This window comes from Martes martes (assembly GCF_963455335.1).
Source record: "Martes martes genome assembly, chromosome: 12".
NCBI lineage: Eukaryota > Metazoa > Chordata > Mammalia > Carnivora > Mustelidae > Martes > Martes martes.
The window spans coordinates 43,276,819-43,290,087 of NC_137900.1; the positions used below are offsets into that span (position 1 = coordinate 43,276,819).

Below are 13,269 nucleotides of genomic sequence, written 5' to 3' on the forward strand. Positions count from 1 at the left end.
TCATTAAGCCTCCCTGAAAAGAGACACCATAGGATTGACCACTGTCCTCATGAAATTTGGGGAATGGCTCTCAGATTCGTCTGGGGTGCCTGCCTGGTCTGATTTCACCATTACGGTGGTGCATTCAGGCTTTCTGCATTTCCTGGCAAGAGAGTTGGCTGAAGAATCTGCCATCTGTCATGGCATTTAAAAGATAAAAATGGAATCATAAATAGAGCCAGTTCCTCGGGAAAAAAAAAAAAAAAAAAGTCCAGCCAGCATGTCAAAATGGAGGACATTAGCATGTTCTTTTAGTCCCCGGCTGCCAGCCGCTGAAGTCAGCTTGCTAATCACTTGGTGTCATCTGTCCTCGAATGTGCTGCCAAATCCTTCTTCCAGGCCAGCAGCACCAAACAATGCAGGAGAAATTTATGATTCACAAAATATTTTTGCAGAAGGTAAAATCTGACCATTAAGCTCCCCCGTTTAATTAATGCTGCCATATCTTACATTAAAAAGAGAAGGGGGAAAAAATTCTGTGCCACAGAATTTATCTCTCCTACCCAGCCAAATTCCTTGCCAGATTTAACAGCAAGCGACATAAATTTAGGTGATTAGATTGGTTGCATCTATTTAATTTTTAAAAGCACCACGATCACACACTTTCATTAAGACCGACTCTCAGCTTTGGGTTAGCTCCACCTGACAAACAACACAGCAGCCCACGACTGGGGGACTGAAATGACAAGATTAAAACATGGGTCTGGGGCAGATGTTAGGCTCCTCCATTATAAATATGTCAGACTGCTGGCCAAACATCAGAATGACACATTGAGGAGGTTTCTTCCCACAGGTGCATTTTCTCCATGAATTTTTGGTACAATAGAGAAAAGTCTCTTAAAAATGAGATCTTCTCCACAGTTTGGCTGATACTCAGTGACATCAATGTAGATGACTTTCTATGCCTCTTGGAATCTTGGTTTTCTCATGCATAAAATGGGACCAAATCATGTCTCTCAAGGTAGTGGCATAGGGCTTAAGGAAAATGATCGACAAAAAAGTCTAGTACACTGCCTGATGCATCACAGGTATTCAAGCAATACTAGCTTTTCTCCGTGTAAATGAAGGGATTGGACTAAATCAGTGTCTTTTGACTCCTGTTTCCTAGGTTCAAACAACATCTTCATAATTTTTGCCATATTCTTCTACCACCTATACTCTTATTACTATTTTGCTTTAGATCAACTCACTCTTGTACTTAAAACATGTATTTAAGAAAATCTTTTAACTGGAAAAGCTGAAAATGTTTACTACTAAAAACTTAATCCCATAAATACTGCAAAAATAAATGCAAGAAAACGATGTTTTTAATTCTAGCTAGGTATTGTGGTCCAACGGCTTAGAACCCAAGGCCAGTATTGTCTGCTAAAAAGGAAAGCAGTTAATATTGAAGAGCTGTTAAAACCATATGAGCCCCAGCCTAAGATTTCTTTCTTGAAACAATAAGGAGGATTGACAGGACTACAAGGGAGTAGTTGCTTACTCTGGATTCCCTGTCATTTATCGCTTTCTCCCTATACCAACCCAGGTCATTTTGCATCTTTGTGTAACTATCAGCCCAAATTACTCACTCTGAGAAACAGAGCCACAGGCTTTTTGCTAAAAGAAAATCCTGCCCAGGAGCCCAGCGTACAAAACAAACTAAAAACAATTAAAAAAAAAAAACAAAACATAAAAACAACAATTAAACAATAAAAAAAACCCCGAAAGCTTTATAAGTAAACTGGGGTGAGGGTCCCAGAGCCTCACCAATTCAATTCCTTCATGTTCCGTCTCCGGGAGGCCCCAAGAGGGCTTTTGTAAATCCTCAAAGCTCCATAGAATGTGCTTGGAACAATGGACTGGACCAGACCAGTGATTGCTAGTCCTGATGACTGCCCTCAGAATCTTCTGGAGAGCTTTGAAAAATACAGATTTCTGGCCCAAGACTGGATTTAGCAGAGTCATCTCTCTGGAGTGAGAGTCAAGGATGTATTTTTATCAATCTTCCCAGTAAATCTCTTGAAGATCTAAATATTTAAAAAATTCTTGGGGCACCTGGGTGGCTCAGTCAGTTAAGCATCCAACTGTTGGTTTCGGCTCGCGTCATGATCTCAGGGTCGTGGGGTCAAGTCCAGCATCGGGCTCCACACTGGGCGTGGAGCCTTGTTAAGATTCTCTCTCTCCCTGTCCCTCTGCCCCTCCCCCTCTAAAAAAATAATAAATAAATAAAATTAAAAATTCCTAGGATAAATGATTTCTAAAATGTCACCTTGTATGACTTTCTATGGGTGTGAATTAGGAAATTTTTAGAGTATCTTCAATCCTCAAATACAGAAATTTTGTATTTCATTCTCTACTCCTCAACACCATCTGATTAATATCTAAGCTTGATTTCCAAACATCTATATGTATTCATTGGCGGGGTCACTGTTTTCTCCAAACAGTTATTAACGTCTTCCACAGACTCTCCCATGGGCACTGACCGGGGAAGGTGGGAATGGACAGGAGTAAGCAGTTCCAGAAATGGGTGTAAAATTAAAAGCCCTAAATCTGATATACATTGATTAAGCCAAGAAGCACCCAACCTCCATAAGTAACTGGGGAAGAAAGAACAGTCGTCACTCTTCTGTGTAATTTCTTTCCTCCAGGATTAATCTTGGTACTATAAACATTGGCAGAAAAAGGGGGCCAAGGAAAGAACATAATAAACAATGATAAGAACAATAGTATCAATAATAATAGTAGTAATAAGAGCAGCTAATACTTATTTCGTTCTTCTTATGTGCCACATATTTTTCTAAGTACTTTACATGCATAAACCCATTTATACCTCCCATCACCCCGGCAAAACAAGTACTATGAGCATCATTTCCTTTCACAAAGAGGACACAAGAGCACAGGAGGAAGTGTGATTTGACCACAGAGTGGTAAGTAATGAAGGTGGTAACTGACCCCAAGACTATGTCTACACAGTCTACACACAGTGGTAGAGAGTGTAGTGTCTACAACTCTACCACTTCTGGAGTGAAAGAACCAGCATGAAAAGGAATCCCCACATCTGACATTTTAGTTAATGCTTAGCAACACTCAAACATTAAATTGTTATTTGGATATTGATCAACCAAATGATTATCTACTTATTAAGGACATTTTGTCAAGAGAAAAAAAAAAGAAAATATAAGTTCAAACTTCCCCAAATTTTTTAACAATTAATTATCTTAATCATCTTTCCAAATCGTAATTCCAAGAAGGCATGCAAAATCATCTTTACTGACATTTAAACAATGTCTCTCATAGCAAACATATAGAATTTAGAGAGAGAAAATATATGATGGTAATAAGTGCTACATTTACATTAATTTATAGTGCTCTTTTGAGATTTTTTTTAAGATTTTGACATTTTTTTAAGATTTTATTTTTAAGGAAACTCTACAGCCATTGTGGGGCTCAAACTCACAACCCCGAGATCAAGAGTTACATGTTCCACTGACTGAGTAAGCCAGGCACCATATTGGAAGCTGTATTCTGACATGGTGAAAACTGTACTGGGGGTAAGAAGCTCTTCAAGTATGGCAAATTAACCAATGGTCTCAGGGCCTCCATGTTAATTGGTAAAACTCAGGACTGCATAGGTACAATGATTCCCCCAAAGGCTAGTCTAACCAAGATTTCTAGGTTCCTTTTTTAAAGACAGAGAGAGAGAGAGAATGCCAGGGTGGGGTATTGGGAGGAGAGGCAGGTGTGGGTGACAGGGAGGGGCAGAAGGAGAGAGAGAATCTTAAGCAGGCTCCATGCCCAGTGCGGAGCCCAATTCGAGGCTAGATCTTGGGAAGCTAAGATCATGACCTGAGCCAAAATCAGAGTTGGATGGTCAACCAATTTAGCCTCTCAGGCACCTCAAGATTTCTAGATTCTCATCCCAGCCCTGGAGATCTGAATTTCTATCAAGGACCTTGAGAGCAGGCAGCTCTGGGGACTGCTAAGTGATTGCTCCTCTAGAGTTTGTCTTCCTTCTAGTCTTGTGACTAGAAATAGATTTCAATATTTTAAATGAACGTGGACTTTCATTAGTGTCATGTCTTTGTCTTTTCACCAGATTGTTATTCATCCCAATGATTTATTTCTTACAGAATTCTTAAATAGGTATACAGCCCCCAATTATAACATTGTTTCTATGGGGAAACTTGATAACAATATGATTTATGATGTAGATCCTGGAACACATCATGTCAAAAGGCCATGTCTGCTTCTGCCTAATGTTTTCCACTAAATACCTTTCCTCAGATAGAAAAAGATACCCCATAAAAGCAGAAAATTCACTTAGTTTCTCCTTAGGTGGGGCTCAAAGGTGTTTAGTTCTTCTCCCTAGAACAGCTGGCATTTAGATGTGCTTTTTTTTTTAAACAACAGGCTCTAATTTCTTGCTTTGCTATTGTCCAATTAATCGTACCCTTCACCTTTCATATATCTAGGCAGCAGAAGACCAACACTGTATCGGAGTTGGAAAAGAATTCATTTTCTGCCACCTTTGGTCTGTCTAAGCATTAATCCAGGGAAGGGGTTCTGAAAAGTTTCTTTGGGGCTCACCTGAAGGTGTCACGGGAGACAGCTGCCTTGCTCTTATGCACATAGCAGACTGTCTGTCCTGCTATGTCCATCTGGCTGAAGCTTGTGATGGGGACTCCAGGATAGCGGACATACTCGACCTGGCCAAACCGTGGAGGGGAGGTGATGACATAGAGCAGTTCCTCAGGTTTGTCTGTTCCGTCCACAGCAAGGAGACTGGTGGTCGTCAAGAAACCCCGGTCACCTTTAGACACCACCAGCGGTTTCACAAGCATGACAATATCACCTGCACAGCAGAAAAGCTTGCAGTCAAGACCCAAATTCCAAAAAAAAAAAAAAAAAAAAAAAGATGTCCAAGGTAAAGGTAAAAAGCCAAAGGCCAAACTGTAGAAATCAAAACTACTATGGTTTAGAAAGGTTGATAGAATTATGGTCAATAAAAGAATCAGGCAAAAGACTGGAGCAGATAAGACACAGCAGGAGAAACACATATGGCCAACAGAGATACAAAAAAATGCTCAAGCTCATCGATCACCGTGGAAATACCAATCAAGATCACAAGAAGTTATAACCAGGTCGTGACTCTCTGATTTGCAAAAATTTAAAATTCTGATGACACCCAGTGTTGAAGAGGATACCGCTGGTAGGAATGTAAATGGGTACACAATTGGCGACATGCTATAAGGAGTAGGATATTCACATTGGTCGTGACCCAGCAACTTCACTCCAGCTGTGTGCTGGAGAGAAGCACACACTGGCCCCCAGGAGATGGGACCAGAATGGCCACTGCAGCCCTGTCCTCATTGGAAAATGCTAACCCAAATGCCTTTTCAAAAAGTAAATACGTAAGCACACTCTGATCTAATGGCACAACTGAATTGTAAACAGTAGAGAAATGAGTGAACTAGAGGCACATGGAACACAGACGTAGCTTGTTACCATTTGTCCCTTGCATGAGCAAGTCCCAAAGACCATAAACCACAGTAAGAATATGAACACTGAATTCAGGATGATGGTTCTCACGGCAGGATGGGAGAAGCCCATGGGTAGATGTGCATTACTGTCAGCATTCCAGTCCTTGAATTGTATGGTGGTTGCACAGGTGTGTATTACATCTTTAAAAGAGAATAAATGAATGCGTGTATGAAATGCATAAAGGAGGAGACGTGGGCCACATGTGGATGAATGGTGCAGTTTTACAAACTAAGGATGATAATCCAATTGTGTTCACATTATTCACTTAAAAAATCATAACTCCAATATTGAGCTTCTAATTTATGTCAGGCACAGGGGTAAGGCTCTTTAAACTTCACACTATGAGGTAGGCTATATATAATCTCCCAGGTTATAAATGAGGAAACTAAGATACAGGAAAATGCTAACTAACTTGCTAATGATGATTCAATTAATCAAAGGTGGAGCTAGGGGTGGCTCAGTTGGTTAAGCATCTGTCTTCAGCTCAGGTCATGGTCCTGGAGTCCTGGGATCGAGCCCCACATCGGGCTCCCTGCTCAGAGGGGCGTTTGCTTCTCCCTCTCCTCCTGCCCCTTCCCCTACTTGCGCTTGCCCTCTCTCCCTCTCTCTCTGTCAAATAAATAAATAAATAAATAAGCAAGCAAATAATCTTTAAAAAATAATAAAATACAGGATGGAGTTAGAATTTGTAATCTAGCCATCTGACTTCAGAGCACAAACTCGAACACTAGAAATATGTGTGAAGTAAATGCCATTTCTAAATTTAAAAATACAAATTGTCAATAAAATTTAAAAAGACGTTAGGTCTGATGAGGAACAAAAAAAATAAAATATCAAGGAAGTACAAAAAGACCAGTGGTTCTCAATGAGTGGCAACTTTGGCCCTCAGGGGACATTTGGTAATGTCTGTAGACATTTTTGGTGGTCATAACTGGGGGTTCCTACAGTCTTCTAATAGGTAGAGGCCAGAGATGCTTCCAAATGTCCTATAATGCATAAGAAAGTCCATTACAGGATGCCTGGGTGGCTCAGTCGTTAAGCATCTGCCTTCAGCTCGGGTCATCATCCCAGGGTCCTGGGATGGAGCCCCACATCAGGCTCCCTGCTCGGTGGGAAGCCTGCTTCTCCCTCTCCCATCCCCTCTACCTGTGTTCCCTCTCTCGCTGTGTTTCTCTGTGTCAAATAAATAAAATCTTTAAAAAAAAAAAAAGTCCATTACAACAAAGAATTATCTGTCCCAAAATGTCAGTAATCTTAAGACTGAGAAACTCTGTTTCAGATGATTAAATTGGTCTTTTTGGTAGATTATTGGTGCTTTTAACTCAAAATGCTATCCAACTTAGGTGCAATGGAGAATCAGAGAGCATCTTAACTTTAAATCAAAACCTGAGCCCCAGATGGGGCTTGCCTCCTGGGAGTCAAGATGAATCAAGGGAGTAAAAAGAATGAACAAAGCCCAGGACATAAAAATCACCTACAGAATGTTTCACCAGCAGCAGAAGATGGATCTGAGGGGAGGAAGAGCATCTGGGCTTTCCCTCAACGCAGTTTTTCAGCGCAGTGACAGCAGAGTACTGTTCAAGGTCAACTGTAGATGAAGTCCCTTTAAGCTTCTCTCAAAGATAACTCATATCATTTTTGCCACGTGTGAGTCACAAGCCGCAGAACGACTGGAGAGCCTGATGTGATTTATAATCACTCTCAAACGGAGGCAATCCAGATGCTCGATGTTAGGGTTAGGGTTTAGTCTAAATATTCAGTGTAGTTTTATTCAGAGATGAATAATGACAGTTCTCAAGTTATGCTACAACCTGAGAAAATTCACACTAAGTTAAAAAAAAAAATTACAACACTCTAGAGAGGTAAAACACACCATGATGTAAAAAGGAGCAAAGAAAAGCAATCTGGAACTTCTGAAAATGCTAGTAGGTTAAGGTATCTGTTTAATGTAAGTGTTCACGCATCCTTTCGGAGAAGGATCACAGGTCAGTTCCAGCAGAGACTAGCCAGGCGCTCACCACCCTCATTTCCTGGGCACACCACTAGAGTTTCCACTGCTCAGACTCCCCTAATGTGGCATGGGACTATGATTCGGCCACTGGAAGGTGCAGAAGACAGGTGCCTCCAAGCCCGAGCCAGACATCCTCTCATTTTCCTCCATGTTTCACTTCCGGAGAGTCTCCAAGGCCTTCAGACAGGAAGGATCCTCTAGTTGGAAAAAATCCCCAGATGGTTGTGTAGAGCAGAACTCTCCCCCCACCCCCCGTGAATGCACTGTGCTTAGCCAAGGGCAGTCTGTCCTAATACATTAGCCATCTCCACAACACAGGACTTGCATTACATTTCGCCTGGACATACACTGATGATGAACATAGTAGCCTTTACTTTGCGGAAAGAAAGAAATGTATACAGTCGTATCTAGCTTCTCTGAGGGTCTCTTGTTGGCCATCTTCAAAGAACATATCTTACAATCGGGAAACAAGCTAATAAAATATGTTATTTTAGAACCCCAAATGAACATCTCAAAATCAATCAAGCTGACAGCAACTGAATAGAGAAAGAGTCAGGACTATTGGAACTCGGTCATAAGGGTGATGTAAGATCGCCGCCCTCTGAGCTTCCTGGCAGCAAGGCAAAAAAGGAAGCATTCTGTCAATCAAAAATGTATTGAAGATGCAAGAATATGCTTGGTCCTAAGAATACAGAGACTCTGGGACGATGCAGATGAACAAGAAATGAATTGTGCCTTCCTCACATAAACTCTAAGCAACGCTTTGGGGTAGCGAGAGTCGTGTAACATTAGGGCTTACACTTTGCCTTGTTGAGTTTTCTTCCCAGTATTTTTTCACCCTCCTCCTTCTCCCGCTTAGATGCTGCTGAGTCCTATTACACAAATGGGTCTGCTTCATTCAAGAGCAGCTTAGTATCTCCTCGTGTTCTCCCCTGTCCTTAAGAGAGTGGGTATTAGCACTTTCGCAGTGAAAACGAGCAACAGTCTAACCTTTTCAATGACAAAGTTCCTTTTTTTGAGCTCTAAATTTCAAAACATGTTTTTATTCCTTTTTTTTTTATTATACTGGAAATGTTTTTCCTCTGAGACTTCATTTTTCAAGTAACAACTCTCTTCCTGAAGAGAAAATTAGAGTTACCATATTGATTTGGTAAAATGTTACTTATAAGAGAAAACCCTGACTCTTAACGCAGCCTGGGCTGCCATGTCGTGGGCAAGGCTGGATTTCCAGTAGGCTCTCGAAATTCTAAAGATGACAAATTGATGGGCTACTATCATGAGTCTCATAGCTCCCAGGCAGAGCAGGGGAGGAGTCAGGGAAGCAAATCATAAGAGATGGAATTTCAGGTACAAGGGATAGAAGAAAGTAAGTCAAAAAGAGAGGGAGGTAGAGAGAGGAGAGGGGGAAGGAAGGGAGGAAGGAAGGAAGGAAGGGAGGGAGGGAGGATTTAGTTGAAAATCTTCGAGTGTTTACACCAGCTCACTTCTGGTTCTAAAACTTGGTCCCAATACATGTTGAGAGAGATGTCTTTACCTTTTCCTATATCCTTGATGGTGATGAGACAGTCCAGTGCTGGTGATCTGTTGTCACCATCCCAGAGGTAGAAGGTAAAGCTGTCTCGGTCCTGGGAATCCATCGCTCCGGTGTGCGTGTACCTCAGCAAGTTAAGGTCCACGTCCTCCTGAGTGCACTTCATGCCGGGGTAGACAGGAACCCAGTCCCTCCCTATCTGAGAAGTGTCAGAGTTAGTCAGCCACCCGTGTTTTTTTCTTTCCAAGTTATGTTAATGGATATTTTCCATGCTCCCCGGAAGCCTCCAATAGAAATGATATTTCAGGGAAACTCCAGATGCAATTTATTTTTTCGCCATTTTACCTTATTTTTTTTCCTTTCAAAGAAATACATTAAAACAAAGTAAGACCTTGGGAGAAAACTACCTTCAACCAAGGATTTTTGACAGTCTTGTGGCAATTCAACAGTGGTGCTACTTCCAAGGTATTTATCATGAGCAATCATAGCTGATTAGATATTCCAATTAATGAGAGCAGGTGGGTAATCGAGCTCCTGAAATTGATTCTTTAAAAATTAAATATGTTTCATTTGAGGGTTCCTTTTTTTTTTTTAGTTCCTATCATTATACAATTAATCAAACCTATTTTTTCAAACTGGTTTATCACTGGACTTATCTGAATTAGATAAAACAAAAGTAAAATGGATGTATTTACTCCCAGTACATTTCCCGGCTTTATTGAGGCCCAGAGAAAATTATCAAGTTCCTGATCATTCCGTTTATATTGAGTCAGCAAAAAAACATAACTGCAAGAATCATATATTATTTTTTATCAGTATCTTCTAAAAAACAAGATAACATCAGTCAAGCATATATTCTGTACCAAACTCAGTGCAGAAATTGTGGTATTCTCAATTAAAAGAGGTTCTTATATTACGGGGAACTGACAACTGAGAGTATTCAAAACACAATATTAATAAATCTGTATCTGATGTATAATAATTTTCTTGTTATTCTCTGACGATACATAACTTTCCCCAAGAATAGCTCATGAAAGTCATTTGACATAATTCAAGAAAAATATCATCTTACAAACTTATTGTATAACATAATCCTGTACTTTTCCTTGTCTGGTTTAAGAGACTAAAATAGAAATGTAAATCCTTGGATTTTTTTTTCTTTCCTTTGACACATTATCCCACAGACCCCCAGTTCCTGGCAAAAATGCCTCACCGCCCCCCCCACCACTGTGTTACCACTTCTCTTTACACCCTCTTTGATAAAGTTTCCTCTTCTTTAATATATCTGCTCATCTGATGTTTATACAGAGGTATGTTCTGCCCCAGGGCTCACTGGTTAAAAGTTAGTTATGTTGTAATATTTAAGGTCATTATGTGTTTCCATCCTAAACCTATTTCCAGATTTAGTTTTTAAAACAGACTCTTTCAGGCTTCAAACCGGACGGCCTGCATTCTATTTAACTTTCTTCGTTTGTCATCTTTCTGAGAAAGTAAACACAGAAGATAGCTTTTCCTGTCTCCCATCTCCATGCAATTCCCCATTTGCACTCCCAAATGCCGGCTCTGGCTTGACAAAATCATTTGCAACCTCCAAAGAGGAAGAAAATAAGAGTCAGACTCAAGGTGGTTCAAACTACAGAAAATCAACAAGAACACAAGAACCCTTGGGAAAGTCCAGGAGCCCTACAGTCCCAGTCCCTGGTCTCGGAGAGACTTGGCAAAGCCCAGAGGAGCTGGGAAAGAATGATGTGGTGCCATACCGGGAAGCGGGACCCATCTGGATTTTCACATACCCCAAACCCTTCACTTCCCATGCTACCCAAATGTGTGAGCTCTCGCTGCATTTCTGCTTCATTACTCTTTGAAATGAAATAAGGACACAGCTGTACCTCAATTTAAATCAGTGATTGCTCTTCACTCTGATTCTCTATGGTGCCTACGATCTAAGATAATCAAGCTGTTCCACGCAGAATGAATCCTCACTGCTCTTCTAGGACTGTGCTGACATTATATTAAAAGTTAAGCATTCAGTCAAATAATCACATTGGGGATGGTTGGCAGTGGTTGTTGCTAGACTTCATCCATCATTCAAACAAACATTTTGATGGATTGCTCATGAGACCTTTTCAAGCGACTGATCTATCATGTGAGTTGGGCTCCTCCTTGGGCATCGAGCACACAGTCTGAATCAGACCGGTGAGCACCATTTGTTAAAAGACTATCTTTTCTCCATTGTATTGCCTTTGCTCCTTTGCCAAAGATCTGTGGACTGTATTTTCGTGAGGGTCTACTTCTGGGTTCTCTATTCTATCTCATTGATCTATTCATCTGTTCCTTCATCAGATCCAGACTACCTGAATTAATGCAGCTTTATAGTGAGTCCTAAAGCCAGAGAGTCCCATTCCTCTAACTCTGTTTTCCTTTTTGTTCACTATGTTGTGCATTTTGCCTCTCCATACAAGCTTCAGAATCAGGTGGTTAATATCCACAATAAGTGCTCTATAAACTCTATTTAAACATTTTTTTTAAAATCTGGGAAGAATGAAGATATCTCAAAGGATGCATGGTTCTCATCAGCAATTAGACAACTTTCTTTACCCCAGTCACCCCCCTCTCCCAAAATCTAGGTGTGATCCCAGGGGAAGCGAAATAATGAAGAACCTTGACAGTGTTTGAATTTACCCTGAGTCGAGTAAGAAAATTTAGCATGGTGTAAGTTCACCCCAAACTATGAAAATTAAATTTTCTACCTCTGGGCAAAATGTGGTTATTAGAGAATAACTTCAGTTATAGAAATCTGTGTACTAAGAAAATGTATACCTGCTACATCAGTTTTGAAAAAGAACAGTAAAAAGACCACCAACCTTAAGTTGAAGCTGCCCATTTTGGGGAAGCCTTTCGAACAAATAGTAAATCTTCTCCCTGGGTGAGTCTTCATCTATGGCTGAAAGCACGGCACTAGAAATAATACGTGTTTCACCCATTTTCATGGTAATTTCAGCCTTCCTGTAGAAACGAAGATGTCTAGGTTGATAGGAAAATAGAAGGCATCGCTTTTGCAGGGCTCATTCACAAGGACTATCACAGTTCGCAATGTTCAACAGCTAGGGAAGGCTGTTCCCTATCCAAGGTACCGAAAATGATGAGTCGGGCTCATGAAACAGGCTCTCATTTCACTTTACACGTCAAAGCCCTAAAAGGCAACTAGGCAGCCACAGCGAACATGGTGTGAAGTAATTAAAGACTTCTGCTTGTTTCCATGCATTGAACTTCACCATTTTCTGTTGTAATTTATTTTATAGAACGGTTTTATTTCCAATATTTCACTTGCTGCAACAACAGCTCCATGACATAAGTGAGCAAGACAGTATCATTCAAATTTTACAGATAAAAACTTACTTAAAGAGACTGACTGGCTTAGTCACCCAGGTTCTGGTACCTTTTTGAAGCACTGTTATGAGCCCTCTTATGAGTCTGGTGACACTTAGGCCATCCATGGCCCCCTACATTACGCTCCCTTTCCCTGATAACATTCCGGGTAGACAGCATTCCCTTCACAGCGATTGTTTTTTCCAAGTGGTACACCTGCCAGGTTAGCCCCTGGCTTCCTGAAGACGGGGCTGGGATGAACAGCTGCTGCTTTTGCTATAAATACTGCTACTGTCCTCTACTCCTCTCCAAGCTAATACGGCCATTTTCCTTTGTCTCACCAAAGTGAGGAAGGGATTTCTTTCCACCTTTGTTTCTAGCTTTCAGTTTGGGTCACCACATAAGGCCAAAAGCTGTCCAACCTGACTGCTCGGTTTCCCATAAAAACCAATGAAGTTTCCTTGGGATGCAGATAAAGGACATTTCAGTAGCATCAACTGGTATTCTAGTAGCTTCCAGGCTCCCTGCTGACAAGCCAGAGCCCAGACACCTCACTTCTAACCTCTTGTACTTGGTGACACTTTTGCATCTCCAGAGCTGACATCTTCCCTCGCAGAAGGAGGTGATTTTTGCCCACCTCTTTCCTAGAAGATATGAATCCCATTCCTCTCAAAGGCTAATGAATCAGCTGACTGGTTGATTCCGGAGGTGAGTGGTGCCATTAATAGAAACAGATTAATCAAAACAGGAAGGAAGCCCATGTGATGAAGAAGATAACAAGCTCGTTGGAGAAAGG

At 41.0% G+C, this 13,269-nt stretch overlaps 1 protein-coding gene across 2 annotated transcripts in view; it reads right to left on the reverse strand.

The window, feature by feature from the left end:
- FREM1 (FRAS1 related extracellular matrix 1) overlaps positions 1-13,269 on the reverse strand; it is a gene marked incomplete at its 5' end in the record, with an annotated part of 141,777 nt that overhangs the window by 47,055 nt on the left and 81,453 nt on the right. For both annotated transcript variants that reach the window (XM_080819605.1, XM_080819604.1), the window contains 3 exons: positions 4,609-4,873; positions 9,108-9,299; positions 11,965-12,110. In XM_080819605.1, the coding sequence (XP_080675731.1) occupies positions 4,609-4,873; positions 9,108-9,299; positions 11,965-12,110 (603 nt within the window). The remainder of the gene's footprint in view (positions 1-4,608; positions 4,874-9,107; positions 9,300-11,964; positions 12,111-13,269) is intronic.